This window comes from Colobus angolensis, unplaced genomic scaffold (assembly GCF_000951035.1).
Source record: "Colobus angolensis palliatus isolate OR3802 unplaced genomic scaffold, Cang.pa_1.0 Scaffold11, whole genome shotgun sequence".
In the NCBI taxonomy this organism is placed as follows: Eukaryota; Metazoa; Chordata; class Mammalia; order Primates; family Cercopithecidae; genus Colobus; species Colobus angolensis.
The window spans coordinates 1,824,097-1,851,461 of record NW_012112030.1 but is presented as its reverse complement, the minus strand read 5'-3'; the positions used below and the strand labels follow the sequence as shown (position 1 = coordinate 1,851,461).

The 27,365-nt window shown below is 53.0% G+C and overlaps 2 protein-coding genes across 4 annotated transcripts in view; one reads left to right on the top strand and one right to left on the bottom strand.

Moving 5' to 3' along the window:
• Positions 1 to 201: 201 nt before the first annotated feature.
• Positions 202 to 17,827, bottom strand: LTBR (lymphotoxin beta receptor (TNFR superfamily, member 3)). 2 transcript variants are annotated; one of them, XM_011951713.1, is made up of 10 exons: positions 17,279 to 17,827; positions 7,147 to 7,243; positions 6,684 to 6,809; positions 6,453 to 6,605; positions 5,654 to 5,750; positions 5,377 to 5,474; positions 3,173 to 3,280; positions 2,852 to 2,877; positions 1,442 to 1,670; positions 202 to 1,114 (listed from the first exon to the last, which is right to left on the bottom strand). In XM_011951713.1, the coding sequence occupies exons 1-10, from the start codon at positions 17,315 to 17,317 to the stop codon at positions 837 to 839; spliced, it is 1,251 nt and encodes a 416-aa protein (XP_011807103.1). In that variant the 5' UTR covers positions 17,318 to 17,827; the 3' UTR covers positions 202 to 836. The 2 variants fall into 2 exon arrangements, with proteins under 2 accessions (XP_011807103.1, XP_011807092.1); XM_011951702.1 differs by lacking the exon at positions 17,279 to 17,827 and adding an exon at positions 7,377 to 8,035.
• Positions 16,665 to 27,365, top strand: part of SCNN1A (sodium channel, non voltage gated 1 alpha subunit) — a 35,683-nt gene continuing 24,982 nt past the window's right edge. The window contains exons 1-2 of one of the 2 annotated variants that reach the window (XM_011951728.1): positions 16,665 to 17,368; positions 18,035 to 18,504. In XM_011951728.1, coding sequence (XP_011807118.1) covers positions 18,089 to 18,504 — 416 coding nt within the window. In that variant the 5' untranslated portion in view covers positions 16,665 to 17,368; positions 18,035 to 18,088. Of the gene's footprint in view, positions 18,505 to 27,365 lie in introns of both variants that reach the window. The other variant, XM_011951725.1, reaches the window with a different exon arrangement.

Here is a 27,365-nt window from a genome sequence, read left to right as displayed (position 1 = left end):
TAAAGAAGTTAGTATTGTAAAATACTGAGAACACTGCCAGGCACGTTGTCAGCCATCACTGACTCGACTGTTATTTCCTGGACTATATCCACCAGTTCCTCATTGAAATACCTTGATGGGATTATATTTTAGTGTCTTGACCTTTGTCTTTGAGATTGTCTCCATGGAATAGTGTTTCTGTATAAATCCCAAGAAAATAAATTATCTAGGTCCCATTCTTTTTATTTGCATGTGGTTACAATATAAATACACTCGCCATTTTCCTCCCCTTCCAAAACTCTTCCCCACACCTAGGAATCCTACCAAACCCCCTAGTTGTTAATGACTCCCTTTCCTCTCCTCTAGGAGGGGAGGGAAGGAGCGTCCTCCCTATAATTTCATCCTCATGCAGGGTCTACCTCAGTCCACGTGAAGTGTGGAGCCCCAAAGGGCCTCTGAAGGTTGGGGATGAGCACCACGAATCCTTTAGAGGGCCCGGTGACGTCCTTGGAGGTGACCATGTGGCGGCTCCCTCGGTGCCGTGCTCCGGTGCGGCGTGCCATAGTGGGCAGCAGTTGGTATCCTGTGCCCTGTCCGTGCCCGAGGCTGAGCAGCCCCAGTGGGTGGGCGGGTCTGCCAGGAGGCCTCAGGTTTGCTCAGGCAGTAGGGAGAGTCCTGTGGAGGGCATCGTACCCAGCCAGTGCCCACCTGCTCTCGGAGGTGTCTGAGCGTTCGTCCCTTAGGGCTCTGCCTCCCCGGGCCCTACTCAGGCCCCCTGTGAATCCCATATGGGCAGGGTGGCCTCAAGGGAGAAGGTGCCCTTGTGCCTCCAATCTTCTGCCTTTTCTCAGACGCCATCAGTCATAGGTGATAAATTGGCTCCTTGGGCCCCTGTTAGAGGGCGTGGCACCACAGTGCTCTGTCTCCGCCAGGTGCCAAGCCTTGCCATCTTCCTGGTGGGGTGTAGAGAGCCCGGGAGGGCCAGGGTCCCCCTCTTCAGGAATGGGGTATGGAGGGTCGGGGGTAGCTGGGAGATCTCCAGGACCCGGTGGTCCCCCCAGTACTGGTCCATTGTAGATGTAGATGTTGCCAGTGATAGTCATGGACCCGCCAGTGACATGAATGCCATTGGTACCTGTAGGAAAGGAGGCAGAGTGTTGAGGAAGGCAGGCCCTCAGTTCAGGCCCGCTGCTTCTTGAATTCTTACCTTCTTCTCGCCTTTCCCCTGGCCCTGCCCCTCTCCTGCTTGCTGCTGGTTTCTTGAGCTCTGTGTTCATTTCTCTGTTTCTGGGTTTTCCAGTCTCTTCCTTTTTCTCTAGTTGTGACACTGACTGGCAGCAGAGTCTTTGTCTCCTCTGTTTTGGTCTTTTTATTTCATCTGGCCTACAGTCTCTCTCTGCCAGCCATCCCTCTCTCCCCATCCTCCCCCACCCTTCCTGTCTTCTCCCTGCCCCAGGCTCACCGTGGGCCACCTGGTTCTGCTCCCCAGGTTCCAACTGCGGCTCCCTGGTCAGGTCCAGAGGACTCTGCTGTTGCGGCACCCCTTCCTCCAAAACTAGGGCTGTGGGAAGCCCAGTGGATACTGGGGAAACATCTCCAGAGATGGGTAGCAGTGGCTCTACCAGGTCAGGGAAGTGTGGATTGGCCTTTGGAGGGTCCCAGCCTGCAGCTACAGGATTAGGTCCCTCTCCCTGCAGGAAAGAGATGGAGACCCAAACAATGACAAGGGCCCCAGACCCTTTTTTCTCCCTCCTTCCCTCCCTTCCTCCCTCCTTCCCTCCTTTCTCTCTCTTTTTCTCTTTCTCGCTTTCTTTCTTTCTTTATTGAGACAGGGTCAGGCTCTGTCACCCAGACTACAGTGCAGTGATGCAGTCATAGGTCACTGCAGGCTCAAGAACTCTTGGACTCAAGTGATCCTCTAGCCTCAGCCTCCTGAGTAGCTGGGACTGCCCGGCTAACTTTTTTTTTTTTTTTTTTTTTGAGACAGAGGCTCACTCTGTCACCCAGGCTAGAGTGCAGTGGCATAATCTCAGCTCAACTGCAACCTCCGCCTCCCGGGTTCAAGCAATTCTCCTGCCTCAGCCTCCCAAGTAGCTGGGATTACAGGTGCCTGCCACCATGCCCAGCTAATTTTTGTATTTTTAGTAGAGATGGGGTTTCACCATGTTGGCCAGGCTGGTCTCAAACTCCTGACCTCAGGTGATCCACCCACCTCGGCCTCCTGAAGCGCTGGGATTACAGGCATGAGCCACCGCACCTGGCCCTGCCTGGCTATCTTGAAACAACATTTTGGGTAGAGATGGGGTCTGGCTGTGTTGCCCAGGCTGGCTCATCTTTCTTTAGTTCCCATACCCCACTCCATGCTTTGGCAACTCACCACCCGCTTCTGCTCCTCCCCATGCCCCTGCCTCGGGATCTTTGCACCGGATGCTCCCTCTTCCTGGAGCACTTTCCCACCAGATAACCCCATGGCTGGGTCCTCGCTTCTTCAGCTCTCCGCTCAAATATCAGGTTCTCAGAGAGGCCTTCACTGTCCCCTCTGTCTAAAATACCCCCCTCCTTTGCCACTGTCACTCTTTGAGCCCCTACCTGCTTTCTTTAGCAGTTATACCACCTGATATGTAGTTTAACTGTATTCTTGCTCCATGGGCATGTGGACACCAGGAGAGGAAGTACTGTGTTTTGCTCACCGCTGTACCCCCAGTGCCTAGGACAGTGCCTGGCACCTGGCATGTTCAGTAAATCGTCAGTTGAACGAATGAATGAATGAATGAGTGTGGAGTCAGCCTGCACACTCTTTTCCTGTCTGCTCCCACTGTGTACTCTCATCACCTCTTCCCCTCCTTGCTGCCTTCTCAGCCCCCGCCATTACCTGTGGACGCCTCTTGAGCAGCGATCCTGCAATGGAGAACGAAATGGGTGTAGGCTCCCGGGCAGGCCTCAGACCTAGCCTTTCAGCCTCCACACCCCACCACTGTGTGAAGCAACTTGACCACCTGGGGGCCCAGAGGAACAAGCCACTGTCACTCTCATCTCCAGCCTCAGAATAAGCAGCTGGATGAAGGTAAGGATGTCTATGTAGGGGGTAGGCTTTGGGAGTCTTGAGGGTGTGGAGGGTTGCACCGGGGACGTTGAATATTCCTCCCTCCACCTCCCACCGCCAACCCATCCACTGCAGCTGACCCCTTCCTACCCAGTTTCCTGCAGAGGGAAGGGTGGCTCTTCCAGATGCAGGCAAAGATGGTGGCAAGGAGCAGAAAGAAGGCCAGCGGCAGCAGGAGGGCCAGCATCAGCATGGTTCCTGCCAGGACAGCAAACAGGAGGGGTGATCGCAGCCCCAAAAAGGACAGAGGGGAGGAGGAGAAGGAAGAGCTTTCCAGATCCCTGGGCAACCCAGACAGAGAAAAGGGAGCAGCTTTTTTTTCTTCTAGGCACAGTGCAGCTCCTAAAGGCAGAATGAGAGAAACTTCCCTTGGGTTACAGAGAAGGGGAACTAAGTTGGACTTGAGGACCTCTTGGCAGCCAGGAGAGACTGTATCATGGATGGGCATGTTTGGGGGTGGTGCGGGTGCCCTCCTGCTCAGCGATCAGGATTGGGCAGGCTTGTGCGTGCAGGATGGGAGCTTGGGCAGCTGACTTTCAAGGTCTGGAAGTGGGATTGGGAGACAGTAGGGAAGGGTGGGGCTTGGAGTTGTGGCCTCAGCCATTGTACAGAGGGGCCGCTGTAGAGGAGCTAGGGTTGCCCTGCTATACCTGTGAGGGTGTTTACAGGGGTGAGAGAGTGGGGAATCTTGCTTTGGAACTGCCTGTGGTCACCTGGGAGAGCAGGGCTTGCAAGTTCTCCACCCCCTTGCTCAGGGCAGATTCTAGGAGGGGAAGAGAAAGAGAGGCTGGAGTTCAACTTCTCCAGCTTTGATCTGTAGCAGTGGGTAATTTCTCCTTCTCTGGGTACCAGAGCTGCCAGCAATAGCATGGAGTCTCCAGTGCCCTTCAACTATGCCTGGGGAAGGGTGGGAGGACTTGCGCATTTCTCTGCTGGGCATTTTTTCCCCTTCTCATTCATGTAAATCTGTAGCCTAAGGGAATATGGAATGGGAGGCCTGGGGAGAAACTGGACTGGGAGTCTGGGCCACGGTTTCCTGCCCAGCTGTGTGACTTTTAAGTCGCTTCACTTCTTTGAGCATCAGTTTTTCATATATAAGATGAGAAGGTTAGCTTACATACTCTCTACAATTCCAGCTCTAAAATGCCAGTTGTATTTGATACGTAGTTAAAAATTAACAGAGCACAGAAAAATACTTAAGATTGTGGATTGAAAAAATCAGGTTATAAAATATTAAAATTACTTCACTTTTAGTAAACAACAACAACAACAACAAAAAACCCAGTACATATAAACATGCATAGAAAAATGTCTGGGAGGAATATATACCGCAATGTAACGAGTGGATATTCTAGGTAGTGGTTCTGTGGGTGAGTTTTAGTTTTGCTTATCTGAAGTCTCTAATTTTCTATAGTGCATGCATTATGACATTGGCTCTGGAGCAAGAAAACCTGAGTACAGTCTCTAATAACACCAATGACCACCTGGGTGGATGATCTGGAGTATGTCACTTAACCTCTTTGAGCCTCAGTTTCTTCCTTCAGTCCATGAAGATAATAATAGAATCTACCTCATAGCATCATTAAGAAGATGAAATGAGTCAGTAAATGTAAAGCGGTTACCGAGTGCCCAACACACACAGTGAACCTTCTGCCAATTAGTGATGTTACAGTCATTAGACATCTTGTAGTCATCTACCAGGCTAGCAAGCCAATCAATCCACAGGAAACAGTCAAGAAACAGTCAAATGGAAATCTTCCGTCTAATAATAAAAATATATAGTTTAATAAGAGGTGTTTGGTCTAGTTAATGGATTGTGTGAAAAAAATAATGGATTGTGTGATGTTGGTATGCCCAAAATGATGACAGTAGTAGCTATCATTACATCTCAGTAGCCTAAGGGAATATGGAATGGGAGTCTGGGCCATGGTTTCCTGCCCAGCTGTGTGACTTTTAAGTCGCTTCACTTCTTTGAGCATCAGTTTTTCATATATAAGATGAGAAGGTTAGCTTACATACTCTACAATTCCAGCTCTAAAATGCCAAGGGATGTATGTGTTCCTTTACATAGTATTACAGTAGGTATAATTTTAAAAGTAAGTGTGTGTGTGTGTGTGTGTGCGTGTGTGTGTAAACTAGCCTAGGGATACTCTAATTTTTTCTGTAAGGAACTTTTCTTCTTGCTCCAATTCTGGGAAGGAAGGGTTAATCTTTTCCTCATTTTTTTTTTAGATGTGGAGCATTAAGGCATTTTCCAAGGCACCCCTCTGTTTCCCTCAGCCCTGGACCCTCACCTGACATCTCTGGGGGCAGCGACTCTGATGGATTTCTGCAGGTTGTGTCAGACTGGGCAGTGCCTGGAGCTGCTTCCACCAGACCTTGGTCCTCACACCTGCAGAGGAAAAAAGAGACGATGACCTTTTCATGCCCTGGCCCACCAGTGTCCCAGTGGGCATGCGGGGCGGCTGGAAGTGGTGAGTCAAGTCCACAGTGACAAGGATGGGGGCTGGGGGTTGTTAGCAGCTGCGGCTTCTCGGAGGGTGGAAGGAGCATGGGTGGGGCCGCACTCACCTGGTGTGGGGCTGGCAGCGGGCGCTGGGGGAGGAGGTATTCTGGAAGTGTCCTGCCTTGCAGGGGACGCAGTGGTTGTTACCCTTCCCAACTTCATCTGCCAAGAGAAAGGCAGGCCAGCCAGGGTGAATTGGCAAAAGGGAGGGGCCCTTTGCCGGGCTGTGAGTTTCCTTTAAGCCTCGGGATGGCCTCCTCCTTGCCCATCCACCCCATTCTGTAGCTCTTGCCTCACCTTTCCCAAGCTCTGCTTTGCTGCCTACCTTTTTTTTTTTTTTAGACGGAGTCTCATGCTGTTGTCCAGGCTGGACTGCAGTGGCGCGATCTCGGCTCACTGCAAGCTCCACCTCCCGGGTTCATGGCATTCTCCTGCCTCAGCCTCCCGAGTAGCTGGGACTACAGGCGCCCGCCACCTCGCCCGGCTAATTTTTTGTATTTTTAGTAGAGGGGGGTTTCACCTTGTTAGCCTAGATGGTCTCGGTCTCCTGACCTCATGATCCACCTGCCTTGGTCTCCCAAAGTGCTGGGATTACAGGTGTGGGCCACCGCACCTGGCCTACAGCCTACCATTTTGCCCCAGCTTCTCAGTACTGAGAAGAACCCCCTCGTGTGTCCCCTGTACCTGCCCCAGTTTCATGTCCCTCCAGAACCCTTCTGGGAGCCTCTGCATGGAATGAGAAGAGGCATTTTAAGCCAAGGACCTGGGGGGTCACTGTGGACACAGTACCATATTCCCCTCTCCCACTTGCCATCCCTGGCACCCAGCCTCCTTTTCACATCCAGCCCCTCAGGGACCTCTGACCTTTGAGCTCAGCTTCAGTGCCAGGTGGGCAGTCAGAAAGTAGCTCGCAGTGTGTACACTCGAGGGCCCAGGCAGCACAGAACATTCCCGGCTGGCAGCGGCACTGGGTCTTCTGTTTGCTTGTGCAGGGGGCAGTCTCCTCGAGGCCCATCACTGGTGGGGAGACGGGAGGGCTTAGGGAGGGGCCGAGCTCCAGGGGATCCAGCCCCCCGCAGGCACATCCCCACTCACCTGGGTCACAGGGGCGGCACAGCTGGCAGATGGTCAGGTAGTTCCAGTGCTCGTTGTAGGAATTTTCGGCACATGTGGCACAAACTGTGTCCCGGCTGCGGCTACATTTAGCTGAGACATAGGTGCCTAGAACGTGAGTGCGGTAGTAGAGCTTCAGGAGACAGGGCTCCACCCTCACCTCTGCTGCCTGTGGTGTGACCCCGGCCTTTCCCTAGGTCCCTCTGGTCCCCCATCATCCTGCCCGTGGCCCTCCGGCTCCCTCTCAGTGAGGTAAGGAAAGAGGTGGCCCAGTGGGGAGGGCCAGTTCCATCTCCTCCACCTGACGTCTAGGGTTTCCCGTGCTCGTCTCCAGTAGCCAGTTTTCCTGGGGGACAGTGCCCACCTTCCCTCTGAGGCCTCAAGGGGGCTGCAGACCCCGTGACCCACTTCCGAGGCCCAGGTTCGTCCTGCCATTGCCTCTCACCTGGCGGGCAGCGGGAGCAGCAGATGCGGTGCCTGGGCTCATAGTATTCCTTTTCCTGGTCCCTGCAGGTCTGGTTCTCCGACCCGTATGGAGGCACCTTCAAAGGGAGATGGAAAAGAGGAGAGAAGAATTAGTCAGGGGTCAGCTTGGGAGAGCAGAGGGAATGGAGCGAAGCCTGCCCAGATCCCTCTTCCCCACCCTCGCCCACTCCTACCGGGCCCCTTCCTCACCACCTGGGGCTGGGATGCTGCCAGGAGCCCGAAGAGGCCCAGCACCAGAGGCCCCCAGGCCAGGCCGGGGGCAGAGGTGGCCCAAGGCAGGCGCATGGCGGCCACTTGGCCAGGCGGCCAGCAGAGTGGGGGCCTGGGAGGAAGGCAGGAGGCCCGACGCCCTGGGCAGCGGTGGCGGCAGCTGCCTGAGCCCAGAGCCTGGGACGGGGCTCAGGGCCGATGTGCCCCCCAGGGCCGGGAGCGGCCAGGCCGGGCCTCCAGGGCTCCCACGGCGGAGCTCAGGAAGTGGGAGTGGAGCGAGCTGGCCGCGGGGCGGGGACAGGGAGCGCTGGGAGCCAGGCCGGCCTGTCGCAATCGCAGCCAAGGGAAGAGGAACAGGCTTGTCCGCCTCGACGCGGGGCGGGAGGGGCGGCCGGGAAAGCACGTGAGGGCCGCGGGGCCGGAACCGGCCTCCTCCCTTCTTCGGAAGCCCGACCAGGAGAGCGGACTGCGGACAGCCCCGGCCCAGCCGAGGGAAGGGCGGCAGGCCCGGGGTCAGCCCTTGGACAAGCCTCGCAGGGGGAGCAGAGGGAGTTCCAGAGAGTGCATGGGACAGATGGGTGCGGGATCTGGAAAGCGAGGGACGCAGGACAGGCGGTCACGGAGAGGGCAGGGCGCAGGGACTGTAAGGCCGGAGAAGCAGCTCTGAGACCAAAGAGAACCGGCTGGCAGACGCCCGGGTTCCTCCCCTGTTGTCCTGCCCTGCTTTGGGACTTTTTCAGACAAATTACAAGGGACTAGCAAGTCAGCCAGCCCCCCACGCCACCAACCCAGCCCAATCCACACAGGAGTGGGCACAGGTCACGCAGGAGACCCTTGAGAGCTGTGCAGCTCGCCCTGCTCCCTGTCCTCAGGGAACCTCCCTCCCAAAGAGAGGGGGAGGGTATGCGGAGGGGAGTCCTGGGGCCAGCAGGCTGGACCTGGGCACTCAGGCCCTCTGCTCTGGCTTCTTTGGCCATGAACTTTCAAACCCCTTAGAACTGGAGAAAGCTGAGAGCCCACCCAGTGCAGCCCCCTCACCTTAAGCATGGAGAGGGAAACTAAGGGTGACACATAAGGGGAACGGAATTCCAGGGTGGCTTGTCTGGTTCCTGCCCCCTTTCATCCTCCCATCTCCCTCAACAGCCCATCCACCCGTGGAGCTACTTGCAGCTGCCCCTTTTACACGTGGTTCTCTAGTCCCCAAGTTTCTGTCTTCCTGACTCCCACCTGTCCTTGAGGCTTCACTGAGGCTCTGGAAGGCATCCTCCGCCCTAGGTTGTACAGTCCCCATGAAGACTGCCCTCTGTACCTGGCTGTCTTGTCTGCTTCCTACCAGGCTGTGAGTGCTGCCATGGCCCAGGCTGAATCTTCAAGTATGTGTTTCCCATGCTTAGCAGAGTCTGGCACATACCATGTGCCCAATAGGTATTTATGGAATAAACCAGTGATGGCCACATCACAGAGCCAGTCCACAGCAGAGCCAGCTACAATCTGGGTCTCCCGATGTCTAGGTCCCAACTCATTCCAGCGGTGCTGCCACCTCCTTGTGGCTCAGGGGTGTCTCCCTTGGGATGAGGGGTTAACTTCTCTTGAGATCGGTCACTTGGGCACTGTCCCCCTCCCTGAAGGACTCTGTTCAGCACTCATCCTTACACTGGTCTGTCTAACTTCGGGTCTGATGTCTGGACAGGTGCAAGTGATGGGAAGTGTGCATGGGGAGGAGAGGTCACAAAATGGGGAAAGGACCTGCCTAGGCTGTAGGCATGTCAGTCTGTGAGGCTCTCTCCCCTCACCTGGTGCAGGCAGCTCGCTGTACAGATGGGCCAAAGATGGCTGGAAAGGGCAGAAGTATCAGAACAGCGTGCACTGCGCGAGGCTGCTGCGCCTTCCAGGGCCCTAGCGCCGGGGGCTGGGGTGAAATATCCCACTGAGCTCTTATATGCGTAAAGGAATGTGTGTGTAGTGACCCTGGGCCCTTTTTTCTCTCTCTTCTTTTTACTTTTACTGTGGAAATTTCACATGCAAGATAATATGGCAAAAGAGAAAAAGTAATATTTGGAGTCTCCCATATACTCCTTACGCAGCTTCAACTCACCGTCAGTTTCATTTATTCTGTATACCCCCTCCCCCACCAATGCACACACTCTTCGAATTCCTCGTGATTATTTTGAAGTAAATCCCAGACATCATATCATTTCATTTGAAAATATTTCAGGATTTTACTCTAAAAGACAGGGACTCTTTCTCTTTTCTCTTTTTCCTTTTTTCCCCACCCTGTCTTACGTGCTGAGACCCTTTCTTTTAATACAGGTGTAACATATGATACAATGAAACACACGAGGTATACTGATCTTACAGATACAGCTCAGAGAGTCTTCACTTTTGTGTATTCTTGCAATCCCTCAATTGTTCCAGAATGTCTCTTCTCTTCTCCTCTCCTCCCTTCCCTCTCCTCTCCTCTGCTCTCCTCTCCTCCCCTCCCCTCTCCTCTTTTCTATACGGAGTCTTGCTCTGTCACCCAGGCTGGAGCACAGTAGCATGATCTCGGCTCACTGCAACCTCTACCTCCTGGGTTCAAACAATTCTCTGCCTCAGCCTCCCGAGTAGCTGGGATTACAGGCGCCTGCCACCACACCTGGCTATTTTTGTATTTTTAGTAGAGACGGGGTCTCACCATGTTGGCCAGGCTGGTCTTGAACTCCTGATCTCATGATCCACCTGCCTTGGCCTCCCAAAGTGCTGGGATTACAGGCGTGAGCCACCACACCCAGCCCCAGAATGTTCCTTGAACTACAAAAGGTTGCTACATGCCCTTCCCAGTCAAAGCTTCCTGCTTCAGAGGTAACCACTATGTCAGACCCCTTTTAACCCCAGCTGGCTGGACTGTATCCTTCTTTCTGCTGCCAGCCCTAAGCTGGCACTTCAGCCCTCATGGACTCTCTACACCCTAAGGAATGAGCCCTGAGATCTGGGTTTTGATCCTGGCCCCATCACTTTATCTCTGTGGCCTCTTTATTGTTCAGTCAGCTGCTGGTTTGCTTGCAGATCTGTGGGATGGAGGTGGGGTGGGAGGAGAGAAGCAGCCGGGCTATTTCTCCCCTCTCTGCTTTCTGGCTTCACCTGCAGTTGGTTGTCTTCCTTGCTTCCCCGTTCCATAATCCCATCTCCTACCAGTAGTCCACACTGTTTAGTTCCTGCCAGATGGCTCCGGAGGCTTCTTGGTCTTTGATGCTACATCACCCTGCTGTCTTTCCAGGCCTAGAGATGGTAGCTGTTTCCTGCTCTGCTGTTTTCTGAGCTACCTCCCATTGGCTTCTCAACTCCTCCATCACCCATGGACCAGTTAGTTCTCTGTGTTAAATTCCTTTGTTTGGAAGGCTTTGAGCCCGGCGCAGTGGCTCACGCCTGTAATCCCAGCACTTTGGGAGGCCGAGGCGGGCGGATCACAAGGTCAGGAGATCGAGACCACAGTGAAACCCCATCTCTACTAAAAACACAAAAAATTAGCCGGGCACGGTGGTGGGCGCCTGTAGTCCCAGCTACTAGGGAGGCTGAGGCAGGAGAATGGCATGAACCCGGGAGGCAAAGCTTGCAGTGGGCCAAGATCGCACCACTGCACTCCAACCTGGGCGACAGAGCGAGACTCCGTCTCACAAAAAAAAAAAAAAAAAAAAAAGAATTTGAAAGAGTGTTTCTTGTTTCCCAGCTGGATCATGAAAGACAAATCTTACCAATAAATGGCTACCATAATGCCCAGCCATCCCCAGGAGGATAAAGGGAGACTCACAGGGGTGAGAAATTCACAAGTTCACCACGAGCAGGGCATTGTCTTTGCTTCTTTCCTTTTGTGTTCTTCACCAGTCTCCCTGAGACTGATTTCCACTGGGCAGCACCAGACCCAGACCGAGCGCCCCAGGACTCCTAAAAGGTGTGTGAGGGTGGGACTCTTCCACCAGGACTTCTTCCGAGAGAGCTGCTGAGAGTGCCTTCTTTCCACAGTCCCGTGAGGCATCCAGAAACGGGGTTGGTGGGAATGGATTCTTCTTTTTTTTTTTTCTTTTTGAGACAGAGTCTCAGGCTGTCACCCAGGCTGGAGTGCAATGGTGCAATCTCAGCTCACTGCAACCTCCGCCTCCCAGGTTCAAGTGATTTCCCTGGCCTCAGCCTCCCCAGTTGAGTAGCTGGGACTACAGGCATGTGCCAACAGGCCCAGCTAATTTTTGTATTTTTAGTAGAGATGGTGTTTTGCCACGTTGGCCAGGCTGTTTTTGAATTCCTGGCCTCATGTCATTCACACACCTTAACCTCCCAAAGTGCTTGGATTACAGGTGTGAGCCACTGCACCCGGCCAGAAGAAAAACACTATTTCTTCTCTCTTCTTCTCCACTCTGCTCTTAGCTGACTAGTGCTCTTGGAAAGCGTCTGGCAAACACCCAGAAGTGCGTAACGGATGAGGGTTGTCTTTCTCCAGAGTATTTGCATTTTCAGTGGTGACAATGCCTTAACCTAGTCTTTTCAACGGGGGTGACTTTGCCCCCTAGAAGTCATTTGGCAATATTTGGAGATGTTTTGGTCACAGTGACTCACGAGGTGCTACTAGCATCTAACAGATGGAAGCCAGGGATGCTGCTGAACATCCTACTATGCACAGGATTGTAGATAGGACAGAATCATCCTGTCCCACCACAAAGAAAGATACAGCTGAAAATGTCAATAGTGCCAAGGTTGATAAACCCTGTCTTAACTTAAAGTGATCAACTTCTAGGAGTGAACTTCTAAGTAAACTGCCAGGGGACTAGATGAAGAGTGGCATTTTTCTGGTCCATCGTTTTAAATGAAAGAGAAATCTGTACCACATAACGGCAGCTGAAAAGACTGTTGTCTTCCACAGTGGGCAGCCCCCAGTATGAAGTGGCTAATTAGCTCCAAGTAGTAAGAACAAAGATTTGCATTTAACTAAGTAACTGATTCTCATCCTGGAAAGGATAGAAGTGAACAGGGAGAAGTAAAGAAAATTTAGATAAATTAATAGACCACAAATCAATGGATTGTCAGAGGAAGTTAGGATGTTTGAAGTTTTGCAGATGCTTTTTCATAGCATATCCTGCTCTGTCAAAGATAAACTAGCAAAGATGCTAGTTCTGCTGTCTTCCACAGAGTGGGTCAGCAAACAGTGACCGTTAGACACTGAGGTCACCAAGATGAATACGCCTGGTCTCTGTCCCTGCATATGTGCAAACACACATACATCAGGATAATAATAATAAATAATAGTAAACAGTGGTAAGTGCAGAGATAGGCTCTCCCTAGGAGGCTGGAGTGATCACTTCCGTCATCTCCTGTCCGCAGAGAACAAGAGGCAGGAAGACCCTGTGCACTCATAACCCTCATCCCACGGCAGCCCCTCTGGTTTCACTTCTCTCCCTGCAGCCGTGCATATTTTATGGCCACACCACAGGGTTAGAGGATAGCTGGTGTTGGGAGGGGAAGGCAGCCCTGGGTTGGCGGGAAGGGCTGGGGCTCTGGGGGAGTCTGGGGGTAGTCCTGGGAAGGCAGGAGGTCCTTCCAAGACAGAGTCTACAAAGCTCTTGACTTCTTATAGAATAAAACTACTTCTGTCAAAGTCAGAGAAGGAGAACTGAGCTTGGAAAGGAGTGGCGCAGTTTTCAGTCTGGCCCCACCCCTAACTCCTGGGTGACTGTGGCCAAGTCACTTTGCTTCTGTGGGCCTCAGTCCCCTCATGCGTGAAGCAGAGGGCTAGATGCAAGGTCAGCTGGAAAAAGTCTTTGTGCCCATCCGGGTTGCCTTACCCATCCCTTCTTGCCCTTTCATTTTCTCAGGTAAGATCACCAGGGCCCACAGAGCTCAAGTGCCTTTCTCAAAGTCACATAGCTTAAAAGCAAAAGTAGGGGCTGAGCATGGCGGCTCCCATGGTTGTAATCCCAGCACTTTGGGAGGCTGAGGCAGGACACTGCTGAGCGTAGGAGGTGGAGGCTGCAGTGAGCCGTGATCAGGCTGCCGTACTCCAGCCTAGAGGACAGCGCGTGATCCTGTCTCTAAAATCAATAAGAAAATAAAAGGAAAAATGGAAGTTGTAGAAACATACCTATAACATGGTCCCTCTTATAAAAAAGAACTATATGTTTTGTTTTTAAAAAATACACGTAAATCCCAGCACTTTGGGAGGCCGAGACGGGCGGATCACGAGGTCAGGAGATCGAGACCATCCTGGCTAACACGGTGAAACTCTGTCTCTACTAACAATACAAAAAACTAGCCGGGCGAGGTGGCGGGCGCCTGTAGTCCCAGCTACGCCTGTGGGGAGGGATGAGAATCACTTGAACCCAGGAGGTGGAGGTTGCAGTTAGCTGAGATCGTGCCACTGCACTTCAGCCTGGGCGACAGAGTGAGACTCTGTCTCAAAAAAAAAAAAAAAAAAAAAAAAGGAGCCCCTCACTTGAGGCCAGGAGTTCAAGACCAGTCTGGCCATCATGGTGAAATCCCCATCTCTACTAAAAATACAAAAATCAGCCAGGCGTGGTTGCGCATGCCTGTAGTCCCAGCTACTTGGGAAGCTGAGGCAGGAGAATCACCTCAGGAGGCCGAGGTTGCAGTGAGCTGAGATCATGCCACTGCATTCCAGCTTGGGCCACAGAGTGAGACACTGTCTCAAAGAAAAAAAAACAGTAATAACGCTTGTATATATTTATGTGCCATTTTTACAAATGAATCTAAATCAGATGATTCTGCTTTAAATTATTTAATTCTCACAACACACCTTGAAAGTAGGTATCATGATTACTCTAATTTTATGGATGAGGAAACTGAGGCCCAGACAGTTAAGTAACTGGCTCAGCTTCAGACAGACAGCAAGTGGTGAAACTGGGACTCAGAAATCATCCCCTGCCCCCCCACTCCCCTCCCCCTCACCCCGCACCCACCCGCCTCCCCGCCAGGCTCCAAAGAAAAGCCAGGGCATCTCAGGTTAGCAGCTGAGTCACAGACCAAGTGTGTTTGATTTCAAAGCTCTTTTTTCCATTACACTTTAAGTAGGGATCGGGCAGAGACCTCCCAGGGTCGGGGGCAGTTGGTGCGAGCCCAGCGGGCAGAGCAGCAGTCATAGGAGGACAATTTGTCAGGCGTGCAGGAGGGAGGGATCCAGGGCCACTCCTACTCAGGAGAGAGGCAGGAAGGTAAACAGGTTAACCAGCCCCAGTGAGTGAATCACAGGGAGCGCAGTGAGTGACTCCTACCGAGGAAATCAGTTGATGAGCTAGAGGAACTGGAGTGAGGCAGAGCTGCCCAGGGCTGCCCATCTGCTGAGGGTCATCGCCAGCAGAGGGAGGGGAGGAAAGTGGACATGCAGGACTCTGTGCTGCTTTCTAACTTCAAGGAAAGTGGACAAAGCACTGAAGACTTTTCAGACTAAGCAAGGAAGTGCTGAGTCCAAAGGGAAGGCTGCCCACTGCAGCCCCTTTCTCTCTGGTCAACAAAGGGCTTCTTCGCCGAAAGGGGCGGGCCAGTCATCCCTACCGTTATGGGAGACAGAGCCCACAGACATTTTTCATCCAGTCCCAGAACGGTTTAGACTGGACCTAAGAACTTGGGGTTCTTGAACAATGAAGAAGGTCATGATAGCTTCTTTCCTGGAAATGGCACAGCAGGAGGTCAGGAGTGGGTGAAGCAAGGGGCAATTTCCCAGAGAGAGCCCCTGTGGGGAGGGTGGGGAAGGCCTGAGCTAGGGAGTCCGTCCCTGCCTGCAGTTCCCTGACGTGGTGGGCAGGCTCTGCACTCCCCGGGCAGTCTGGACACCAGGCTTTACTCGGCAGGGCTGGCAGGAAAAAAAACCTGGCCTCTTAAGAGTTGACTCCCCTCTAACCCTGCCACGGTGGTTGGATCCTTCTCATGTCAGGAACCTTGCTACCTTTGTGGCAGATGCTGTTAAAAAGTTCTTCCTGGCCGGTCACTGTGGTTCACGCCTGTAATCCCAGCCCTTTGGGAGGCCAAGGCGGGCAGATCCCTTGAGCTCAGTAGTTCGAGAGCAGCCTGGGCAACATAGTGAAACCCCATCTGTACAAAAATACAAAAAAAATAAAAATAAAAATAAAAATTATCTGGGCGTGGTGGCGTGCGCCTGTGGGGAGGGATGAGAATCACTTGAACCCAGGAGGTGGAGGTTGCAGTTAGCTGAGATCGTGCCACTGCACTTCAGCCTGGGCGACAGAGCGAGACTCCGTCTCAAAAAAAAAAAAAAAGAAAAAGTCGCAAGAGACAGCGGCAAGAGAGGAAGCCACAGACCAGGTTGGACCCTGAGTCTGGAGTACCGCCTTTTCTCTTTGCCTGCTAAACTCCTTGCTCTTCAAGATTCAGCAGAGAGGACACCTCCTCTGGGAAGGCTTCCTGAGTCTCCTGCAGTGAGCCCCTAGGCTCCCCCAGCCCTTGGCTCTTATCTCTTACCTCTGAGAAATCTGAGATCTGCGCTTTGGCTAGAAGTCCGTTTTAAAGACGATCTTTTAAAGTGTACAAATAGAAACCTTATCTGATTGTATTGCAGCTACCTATTTGCAGGCCTATCTCCTCCCCCAGTGTGTATCAGTGCTCAGGCTGGGCTTTGTCTGTGGGCTTGTAGAGGGAGGCAGGACAAGCCAGCGACCGCATTCCTGCACTCTGGGCTGCCTCCTGTGGGGCCCGCGAGGGAGCGGCAGGCCTCCCTGTTGCGTGCAGGGCCTGGGCTGTGTGGGTGGCTCTCCAGAGTCTCCTGGAGCCCTTTTTGGGTCTGATTCTCTGACCCTCCCCTCTCTCCTTGCTCACCACTTGGCACTCCACTCCTTATCCTTTTGCTGCATTAAGTTTGGAAAGAGATTTTGGAGAAAAAATATAGCCCCTATGAGTGAATTTCTCCTCCTCCCAGGGCCTGTCCAGGCTTGCGCCATGCCCACTCTCTTCCTTTCCAGCGCTGGCCACGTCCTCCCTGCACCTTCAGTGCCTACTTTCCCTGCCTCTCCCTGGGCTCCGGGTCTGTGCCCACAGTGTCCTGCCTGGCCCTCCTGCTGCCTCTGGTTGCCCACATTCCTGCAACTCTGTGACCACAACAGGGGCGATTACACATTCCTGGCCTGGCAGCCAATGGTGTAAAAAAGAACAGAATGTCCTAAGGCCCCGCCTAGCCCCCAGCTTCACCTGGGCCCCTCCCGGGTCTGCACAAGGTTGGAGGGGGTGGTGAGGACTCAGCAGGAAAGAGGAGGGACCAGGAGGAGGCAGATGCGCCCCACCTGAGTGCGCCGCATCCACTTAGTGAGTGAGGAGGAGGTTTGCAGAGACCTCTTCTCTCTTCTCTCCAGGGCCTGGGGGTGAGGCTGAGCTGTGGGTGCCCTTAGAGGGTTGCCCACTTGCTGAGACTCCAGTTCCTGGAAGCACACTTGGGACTCCCCCCTTGTTCTCTTGCCTGGAGAGAGATTCCCTTTGGTGCCGGCTCCTCCTATTTGCTCCCGCCTTCGCCCCCCACCTGCCTCTACTCACTCAGTGCCCCTCCTCCATCCCCATCTCTCTGTCCTTCGCTGTCCCTCTCTATTGTCTCCCTTTTTTTGTCCTCCTGTCCTCCGGTTTCCCCACCCAGGCCCTCTCAGCCTGGCTGGCCCCTTCTCCTTGTGTTGCCCTCCTGGCTGTGGGCTTAGGATCCTTCTACTTGTTCAGATCTTTGCCCCTAACCTGCCATCCTGTCCCCCAGCCTCCTCGCCTGTCAGGTCTGCATCTAAAGCCCCTGCCCAGAGTCTGCCTTCTCAGGTCCAGTACTCCCAGTTCACCTGCCCTCGGGAGCCCTCCTTCCTTTGGAAAACTCCCAGCTCTGACTCCTCCTCAGCCCCTCCCCCCACCCTGCTCACCTTTAATTGAGATGTTAATGAGACTCCTGTCGCTTCCATCCCTGGCCGGCCGGCGGGCGGGCTCCCCAGCCCGGCCGCTGCACCTGTCAGGTGAGGGGGAGGAGAGGCTTGGCTGCCAGATTCAACTGGAAAGGAACCAGTCCCAGTCCAGCCGCAACCTGGGAGTGGGAAGCTGGAGGCAGCCCAGACCTTCTGGAGCCCGGCAGTCCTGGGGCAGAGACAGAATCAGGACACAGCTTGAGGTCAGGGCCAGAGGCTGGAAGTGAGGGCCTAGAATGAGAAGGGGCAAGGCAAGTGGGGAAGAGGAAGAGAGGCAGGATTAGAGAGAGGAGCCAGGTCAGGAAGAGGAGAGCTGGGAGAGACCCAAAGAGAAACAGGGCAGATAGAGAGCGAGTGAGAGGCAGGAGCTGAGACACAGATCCCAGAGGAAGAAGATCAAAGGAAGAGGGCAGAGACAGAAAAGGAGGTGCTGGGACAGAAACCAAAGGGTGGCCCTCTCAGGGAAGCAGAGGAGACACTGTTCCAGGGAAGCCCAGCTCCAGCACTTTTGGCCCCAACTCCCGTAGGTCTGCTGGCTCCAGGAAAGGTGGAGGAGGGAGGGAAGAGTGGGAGAATGTGGGCGCAGGGTGGGACGTGGGCATGGCCAGGGGCAACCTCACTTGGGTTCCAGGGGTGATGGGAGAGGGCACTCAGGGCCCAGAGCTCAGCCTTGACCCTGACCCTTGCTCTCCCCAATCCACCCCGGGGCTCATGAAGGGGAACACGCTGGAGGAGCAGGACCCTAGACCTCTGCAGCCCACACCAGGGCTCATGGAGGGAACCAAGCTGGAGGAGCAGGACGCTAGCCCTCCACAGCCCACCCCAGGGCTCACGAAGGGGGACAAGCGTGAGGAGCAGGGGCTGGGCCCAGAACCTGCGGCACCCCAGCAGCCCACGGCGGAGGAGGAGGCCCTGATCGAGTTCCACCGCTCCTACCGAGAGCTCTTCGAGTTCTTCTGCAACAATACCACCATCCACGGCGCCATCCGTCTGGTGTGCTCCCGGCACAACCGCATGAAGACGGCCTTCTGGGCAGTGCTCTGGCTCTGCACCTTTGGCATGATGTACTGGCAATTCGGCCTGCTTTTCGGAGAGTACTTCAGCTACCCCGTCAGCCTCAACATCAACCTCAACTCGGACAAGCTTGTCTTCCCCGCAGTGACCATCTGCACCCTCAATCCCTACAGGTTGGTTAGTCCCTCTGCCCATTCCCTGATGCCTGCGCCTGGAAGGGTGGTCCAGGGTGCTGAGGTGCTCACTGGGCAGGCAGAGCCTCAGACCTGAGGGTGGGAGCTGATACCCCTGTCCCAAGTAGAGCTCACCACTGGCAAAACGAGGAGCCTCCAGCTTGCTGGACTGCAGTCCCTGCCCAGTGGAGCCATCCTAGCACCCCAGGCTCACCCAGAGGGTGGTTGTTGGAGCAGCATTGCCCTCCCCTGCCCTCTCTTCTCCTTCCCTCCCGTTCCCTTCTCCCTCCTGCAAGTGGGAGGGAGTGCTTGCAAAAGGGCAGGGGTGTGCTCAGCTCCATCCCTTTTCTGGAGCAAGATGCCAGCAAAGTATAAGGCCTCATCCCCCTCACAGGAGAGTCTGATGGAGAGGTGAGGCTAGGTGAGGGGAGGCGAGGCCTTGCAGGTGCTGCGGAGGTGGGTGCTGTCAGTCTTTGTTTAGAAGGGGAATTTGTTATGGAGAAAGCAAAGTGGAGGTTCATGGAGGTTAGGGCTGCAAGTGAGCCCAAAGGCTGGGGGCAGGGGCCTTACAGAACAAGGAGAATGGGTCAGGCTAGAGACCAGCCCCTTGTGAAGCTGTTGCCCCAAAAGACCCAGGCTGAAATGCCGCACTGTTGGCCTGCCCAGGTGCCTGATCTTTACGTGCTTGGGTGTGTCCTGAAGTTTTGGGTTGCGTCAGGGCTGTTTTGCCAATGTTGGGTCAGGAAACCGGAGCGGGTGGTGAGCACGGAGAAGAGAGGAGGGCAGGGCTGAGTGTTTTTATATACCTTTTATTTGCGTTCACTCAGCCATGCCACACCTTGGGGACACCTGCGTCAAGCCAGACACAGGGCTAGGCACCAGGCAAAATGGATTCATGAATAATTCATACACCCTTTATTGAAGGGCAGGTAGTTTGCTGTGTTCTGGAGACAGACAGATAAAATAAGATGGCAGAGACAGGCATATAAGCCAGTAACTGTGGCACACTGGAATAAGTATGATAAAAATGGTGAGTTAGTGTGCCTTCAAGGAGTGTCAGATCTTTATGGGTGTGAGTGTGAGTGTGTGTGTACACACACTGGTATGTGTGCGATTATGGATGCTTGGGATTTGTCATGCTGTGGGTGGAGGCCCCTTCACATATTCCATCATGTCCGAAGGGGTGTTACGGACTAAGAAAGGTTGGGACGTCCCGTCCAGGAGAGAGAGAAAAAAAAAAGCCGGGCCATTTTGTTGATTAACCTCTGTAAGATGTCCCGGGTAGAGACCATTTCCTTAAGAAGCTGCTGTGTGCACAGACACTGCCAAGGTGTCCACGGGCATCTCATTTCATTCTCACATCTTACCAGGCCGGTGCTATTGTCATCCCTATTTTACACTTGAGGAAACTAAGGCAAAGAGAGGCAAGTCACAACATCACAGAGAGAGTGACTGAGCTGTGACTCATCCTGTTTACGCCTAATCCCAAAACTCTGCCTCTTTTTGATACCCGAGATGTGGGGCGTTGAGTGAATGAAATTTCCAGGCAGACGTGGTTTCCGTCTCATTTCAGAGCTCTCTTGGGTACTTCCCCTCAACCTCATTTTTCTCCCCCTGGTGCCTGCACACATCTTCACCCCTTAAGGCCTTGGTGGAGGGGAGGGATGCAGCAGGAAGGGGAAGGACAGCAGGCGGGGCAGTGGGCACTCAATAAATATTTGTGGTTGAAAATATGTCAGTGAGAGATGGAGAGGGAGGGCAGGGGTGAATGGGGCGAGGCCTGCACAGTTCTTAGGTTCTGCTGTCCCTAGACAGTCCAGGAAAAAGCCGGGGAAAGGAGGCCAGAAGCCCTGCCTCTGGGGACTGCAGGCTGGGAAGCAGCCATCCGCCGAGAAAGAATTCCTCCTGGTTGAAGGGCTGCTGCGGGAGTTAGGAGGGAGAGAACACCTAGGAGGGGAGGGGAGTCGGGAAAGGCTCCCCAGCACAGGGAAAGGAGATTCAACACCCACCAAACACTACGCGCTTGACCTTGTAGTCACATTATGTGCTACACCCTAAAGCTAGGTGCTTTATAGACACTCTCTCATTTAATACTGACAAGTCCAGGGAGGTAGGCAGTAGTATTCTCATTTTTTTTTTTTTAGATGGGGAAATTAAGGTTTGGCAAGAGGAAATAGTTTGAACAAGGGAACATACATTATTTATTTATTTATTTATTAAATTAAAAAATAACTGCTGGGTGCGGTGGCTCACGCCTGTAATCCCAGCACTTTGGGAGGCCAAGGCAGGCATTGAGGGGTCTGGGACAGAGCCCAAACAAGGTTGTTTAAAAGAGCCCCTCGGCCGGGCGCAGTGGCTCAAGCCTGTAATCCCAGCACTTTGGGAGGCCGAGACGGGTGGATCACGAGGTCAGGAGATCGAGACCATCCTGGCTAACACGGTGAAACCCCGTCTCTACTAAAAAATACAAAAAACTAGCTGGGCGAGGTGGCGGGCGCCTGTAGTCCCAGCCACTCGCGAGGCTGAGGCAGGAGAATGGCGTGAACCTGGAAGGGGGAGCTTGCAGTGAGCTGAGATCCGGCCACTGCACTCCAGCCTGGGCGATAGAGCGAGACTCTGTCTCAAAAAAAAAAAAAAAAAAAAAAAAAGGAGCCCCTCACTTGAGGCCAGGAGTTCAAGACCAGTCTGGCCATCATGGTGAAATCCCCATCTCTACTAAAAATACAAAAATCAGCCAGGCGTGGTTGCGCATGCCTGTAGTCCCAGCTACTTGGGAAGCTGAGGCAGGAGAATCACCTCAGGAGGCCGAGGTTGCAGTGAGCTGAGATCATGCCACTGCATTCCAGCTTGGGCCACAGAGTGAGACACTGTCTCAAAGAAAAAAAAACAGTAATAACGCTTGTATATATTTATGTGCCATTTTTACAAATGAATCTAAATCAGATGATTCTGCTTTAAATTATTTAATTCTCACAACACACCTTGAAAGTAGGTATCATGATTACTCTAATTTTATGGATGAGGAAACTGAGGCCCAGACAGTTAAGTAACTGGCTCAGCTTCAGACAGACAGCAAGTGGTGAAACTGGGACTCAGAAATCATCCCCTGCCCCCCCACTCCCCTCCCCCTCACCCCGCACCCACCCGCCTCCCCGCCAGGCTCCAAAGAAAAGCCAGGGCATCTCAGGTTAGCAGCTGAGTCACAGACCAAGTGTGTTTGATTTCAAAGCTCTTTTTTCCATTACACTTTAAGTAGGGATCGGGCAGAGACCTCCCAGGGTCGGGGGCAGTTGGTGCGAGCCCAGCGGGCAGAGCAGCAGTCATAGGAGGACAATTTGTCAGGCGTGCAGGAGGGAGGGATCCAGGGCCACTCCTACTCAGGAGAGAGGCAGGAAGGTAAACAGGTTAACCAGCCCCAGTGAGTGAATCACAGGGAGCGCAGTGAGTGACTCCTACCGAGGAAATCAGTTGATGAGCTAGAGGAACTGGAGTGAGGCAGAGCTGCCCAGGGCTGCCCATCTGCTGAGGGTCATCGCCAGCAGAGGGAGGGGAGGAAAGTGGACATGCAGGACTCTGTGCTGCTTTCTAACTTCAAGGAAAGTGGACAAAGCACTGAAGACTTTTCAGACTAAGCAAGGAAGTGCTGAGTCCAAAGGGAAGGCTGCCCACTGCAGCCCCTTTCTCTCTGGTCAACAAAGGGCTTCTTCGCCGAAAGGGGCGGGCCAGTCATCCCTACCGTTATGGGAGACAGAGCCCACAGACATTTTTCATCCAGTCCCAGAACGGTTTAGACTGGACCTAAGAACTTGGGGTTCTTGAACAATGAAGAAGGTCATGATAGCTTCTTTCCTGGAAATGGCACAGCAGGAGGTCAGGAGTGGGTGAAGCAAGGGGCAATTTCCCAGAGAGAGCCCCTGTGGGGAGGGTGGGGAAGGCCTGAGCTAGGGAGTCCGTCCCTGCCTGCAGTTCCCTGACGTGGTGGGCAGGCTCTGCACTCCCCGGGCAGTCTGGACACCAGGCTTTACTCGGCAGGGCTGGCAGGAAAAAAAACCTGGCCTCTTAAGAGTTGACTCCCCTCTAACCCTGCCACGGTGGTTGGATCCTTCTCATGTCAGGAACCTTGCTACCTTTGTGGCAGATGCTGTTAAAAAGTTCTTCCTGGCCGGTCACTGTGGTTCACGCCTGTAATCCCAGCCCTTTGGGAGGCCAAGGCGGGCAGATCCCTTGAGCTCAGTAGTTCGAGAGCAGCCTGGGCAACATAGTGAAACCCCATCTGTACAAAAATACAAAAAAAATAAAAATAAAAATAAAAATTATCTGGGCGTGGTGGCGTGCGCCTGTGGGGAGGGATGAGAATCACTTGAACCCAGGAGGTGGAGGTTGCAGTTAGCTGAGATCGTGCCACTGCACTTCAGCCTGGGCGACAGAGTGAGACTCTGTCTCAAATAAATACATAAATAAATAAATAAAATGAAATAAAATAAATGAAGAGAGTTCTTCCTTAGGCAAACCTACAGTTTGGCTTGTGATAACTTCTACCCTCTGGTCCTGGTTCTGTGTCTTTGAAGCAGCCCTAAAGGCGTCTCCTCCTTCCTCTGGCTATCAGTTCAGGTGCAGCTATAATAGCAGTCATTGCACTGCAGTTTGCAAAGCCCACTGTCATATTTTGATCCTCATGACACGCTTGTTTAGGCAAGTGTCAGTCCCATAGTCAGAAAAGAAGATGGAGGCTCCGAGAGCCTAATAGGCTTTGCAGAGGTCACCCAGCTGGTAAGTGGAGGAGTCAGAATCGGAATCTGGGTCTTTAGCTCCACTTTTGTTAAGACACAAGGTCACATGGTAGTTACGTGGCAGGCAGTGCTCTTGTGTCTTGTGTCTCCTTAGTTTTTTCTTCTCCAATAACGGTAATACCAACAGTAATGATAATGAAAACAATACCAGCAGTTATACAGTACCTACTCTGCAAGGTACTTTTTTAGTACTTTTTCATATATTAAGTAATTTAATCTTCATAACAACACTACAAGGCAGGTTCTACTATTATTCCCATTTTACAGATGATGAAACAAGGGCACAGAAAACATAAGTAACTTGTCCAAGGTTAGCCAGCAAATACGTGGTGAGGTCAGGATATGAGCCTGGAAAGCTGATTAGAATTTAGTCCTTTCCCCTTTCCTTGAATGAAATGGTTTATAAACATCTCACTGCCCTGGCTGTCCACCCGCTGGGTAATCATTGGTTTGTGAGCACCTACTGCTCTTAAAATGTCATAGCCAGGGCTGGGCGTGGTGGCTTATGCCTGTAATCCCAGCACTTTGGGAGGCTGAGGCGGGTGGATCACCTGAGGTCAGGAGTTCGAGACCAGCCTGTCCAACATGACAAAACCCCTGTCTCTACTAAAAAATACGAAAATTAGTCAGGTGTGGTGGTGTGTGCCTGTAATCCCAGCCATTCGGGAGGCTGAGGAAGGAGAATCGCTTGAACCTGGGATGCAGAGGCTGCAGTGAGTTGAGATCACACTGCTACACTTCAGCCTGGGCAACAGAGGGATACTCTGTCTCACAAAAAAAAAAAAAAAAAAAAAGTCACAGCCAGGACCGAACTCCACATATGATCTGAGAGCTCAGAACAGGCTCTAGTGGGGCGATCTCTGTTACCTGGCTGTGTCCTCAGGGGGACTCACGGGTTTGGGGCACCTGTCTGTGAACACACTGTGGTGCAGGCTGAACTTGTAGAGGCCAAGTGTGGGCAGGACTCCACTGGGGTTGTGTGTTCACAGCCCCCTGGGAGACAAGGCTGGAGATGCCGAGAGGTGGAGAATGGGGCTAGCAAAGGGGCCAAAGAAGGGGAAGTCAACGCTTCTAGGTGGTCCCTGGAGGTGGGAGACAGCACCGCAGAGAAGAAGTTGGTGCATTTCCTGTGCCCAGCTCTGCCTGGTAATCTGGGAATACGGGCTGAGTGCTCCAGAAGGGCCTCCGGGTGGGATGGGGCCTAGGCAGGTCCCACGGCTGTCAGGGTGAGCATGGGCTCTTCTGTGAGAGGAGGCCACCAGGGGTAAGAGGGAGGGAAGAGGAGGAGACCAGATGATGAGAGAGCAGGGTGTCAGCCCCCAAGTCTCTCAGGGTCCCTACACCCTGCTGGTCTGTCCTGGATGCAGAAGAGGGGCTAGAGGGGAGAGGGCCAGCTGCAGGGAAAGGAGATTTTGCTGCCGGATCTCAGATGCTTCAGAGCTGGGAGGCAGACACAGTGGAAAAAGTAGGGGCCATGGAGGGAACAGGACTGGATTCACATCTTGGCTCCAGTCCTTCCTGGTTGAGTGACCCTGGGGAACTTGCCTAGTTGACAGGCCTCAGTTTCCTCCACTGTCAAATGGGGATAATAATGCCTGCCCGATGGATTGTGTAAGGGTTGACTCACCCTCCAATGTGGGGCTGCCTGCCAGAGCAGATGGAGTAAGGGCAGTGAGCATGACCTGAGGAGGAGGTCAAGGCTAGAAGGGCTGGACTGTCTGGAGGAACCTACTGTGGGCATTCTCTATCCCTTCCCTCCAGCCGCTGGTCTCCTCAAAACAAGATCAGATGTATGTCTTCAGTGTGCTTTCTGTTTAGTGGTCAATTCTCTTAGCTCTAGGCGTCAACTCAAAGACTCTGTCTCCTGCTATAGGAATTTCTAGTATCAGGGGGTCAGGGAGGGAGAGATTTTTTTTTTTTTTTTTTTTTGAGAGGGAGTCTGGCTCTGTCGCCCAGGCTGGAGTGCTGTGGCCGGATCTCAGCTCACTGCAAGCTCCGCCTCCCGGGTTCATGCCATTCTCCTACCTCAGCCTCCGGAGTAGCTGGGACTACAGGCGCCCGCCACCTCGCCCGGCTAGTTTTTTGTATTTTTTACTAGAGACAGGGTTTCACCGTGTTAGCCAGGATGGTTTCGATCTCCTGACCTCGTGATCCGCCCGTCTCGGCCTCCCAAAGTGCTGGGATTACAGGCTTGAGCCACTGCGCCCGGCCTTTTTTTTTTTTTTTTTGAGAGGGTGATATAGGAATCCTTATCTTATACCAAAAACGGGGAGCAGTAGACCTTTTGGAGTGAAGGTTGGGCCCTGAGGAGCTCAGCCTCCTCTGGAGGCCTTGCCACAGGTGTGTGTGTATGGGATCAAGGGCTGGGAGCCCAGGCTGTGCTCAGTGGGGGGGCTCATCCGTGAGGTCGGGCAGGAGGTAGGTGCGTAGGGTGGCAGCATGGAGGAGAAAGCCGGGCACAGAGATGGCATGGGGGCTCCCCAGGGGAGAGGAGTGTGGCCAGAGAAGTGACAACCAGATTGAAGCTGGTGATGAGAGAGAGGGAGGAGCAGGAGGCAGCAGGGTCTTGAAGCAGCTTGGGGAAGGAGTGGAAAGGGAGCCCCAGCCAGGATGTGATGGAAATAACTCCAGGCAAGTGGGGGATCTGGATTCTTCCTGTGTGACCTTGAGAAAGGCAATTCGCTTTGCTGGGCTCCAGGCTCCTCTGTGTCTTCCTGACAGTCGATGGTCTCTTCACTTTGTGTCACTGAGTATTTTCTCACTTAACCCTCCAAGAGCTTCATGTGGTAGGCAGATCTAGTGTTATGCCCATTTCACAGATAAGGAACTCAGACTGAGATTCAGAAAGGCTGGGTCACTTACCCAGCGTTACATAGACAGAAAGCGTGTGGCCGGAACACTAGGCCCTACGTCGCAGAGATTCTGGCCCGGGTACTCTTTCTGGGGCACCATGTGGCCCTCCTAAAATAGCCAGAGGTAGCAGGGACGGACCAGAGGGCAGTGTGGTGGTTGGAGTGCCCTCTGACCCATTTGCTAGCTGTGCCTTCTGCAATAAGTCATCACGCCTCAGGGTTTTCACCTGGAAAATCCGACAACTGTTAGCTAACAGTGGCTAACGGTGTACTGCGTTACACTGAAGATTAAATCATGTTAAATGAGTTTTAGCCTAAAGTTGCCTCTTTACATTTTTTGAGCTTGGCCTACAGGTTTCTTCGTGCATAGTGAACTGCCACCTAACTAGATATGTAAACACACTATAACCTACCTTTATAGCAATCGCAGGGTTTTGGCCAATGAAAGGCAGCCTACTGTTCAAACCTTGTCCAAATAAGGCAAACGCCGGAGGTGTAACCAATCCAGGTGTTTCTGTACCTCACTTCCGTTTTCTGTGGGTCACTTTCCTCTTCCTGTCCACGAATATTATCTAATCATGCAGCAGACCCCAGAGTCACTCTGAACCTATTCTGGTTGCTGGCGGGGTGGGGGCACTCGATTCAAGGTTCATTCTTTGTTCAGTGAAACTCAAGTTAAATTTAATTTGTTTAAAGTTTTTCTTTCAGCCAGGTGCAGTGGCTCAGGCCTGTAATCCCAGCACTTTGGGAGGCCGAGGCGGGCGGATCATGAGGTCAGGAGATCAAGACCATCCTGGCTAACACGGTGAAACCCCGTGTCTACTAAAAATACAAGAAAATTAGCTGGGCGTGGTGGCGGGCGCCTGTAGTCCCGGCTACTCGGGAGGCTGAGGCAGGAGAATGGCGTGAACCTGGGGGGGGGCGGAGCTTGCAGTGAGCCGACATCGTACCACTGCACTCCAGCCTGGGTGACAGAGCAAGACTCCGTCTCAAAAAAAAAAAAAAAAAAAAAAAGAAAACTAATGCAGAAAGAGAAAATGAAATGCATGTTCTCACTTATTAGTAAGAGCTAAATAAGAACACATGGACACAAAGAGGGTAACAATAGACACTGAGTTCTAGTTAAGGGGGGAAGATGGAGAACAAAGAGTATCAGAACAATAATACCTGTGTGGTGCTGTGCTTAATACCTCAGTGACAAGATATTCTGCACACCAAC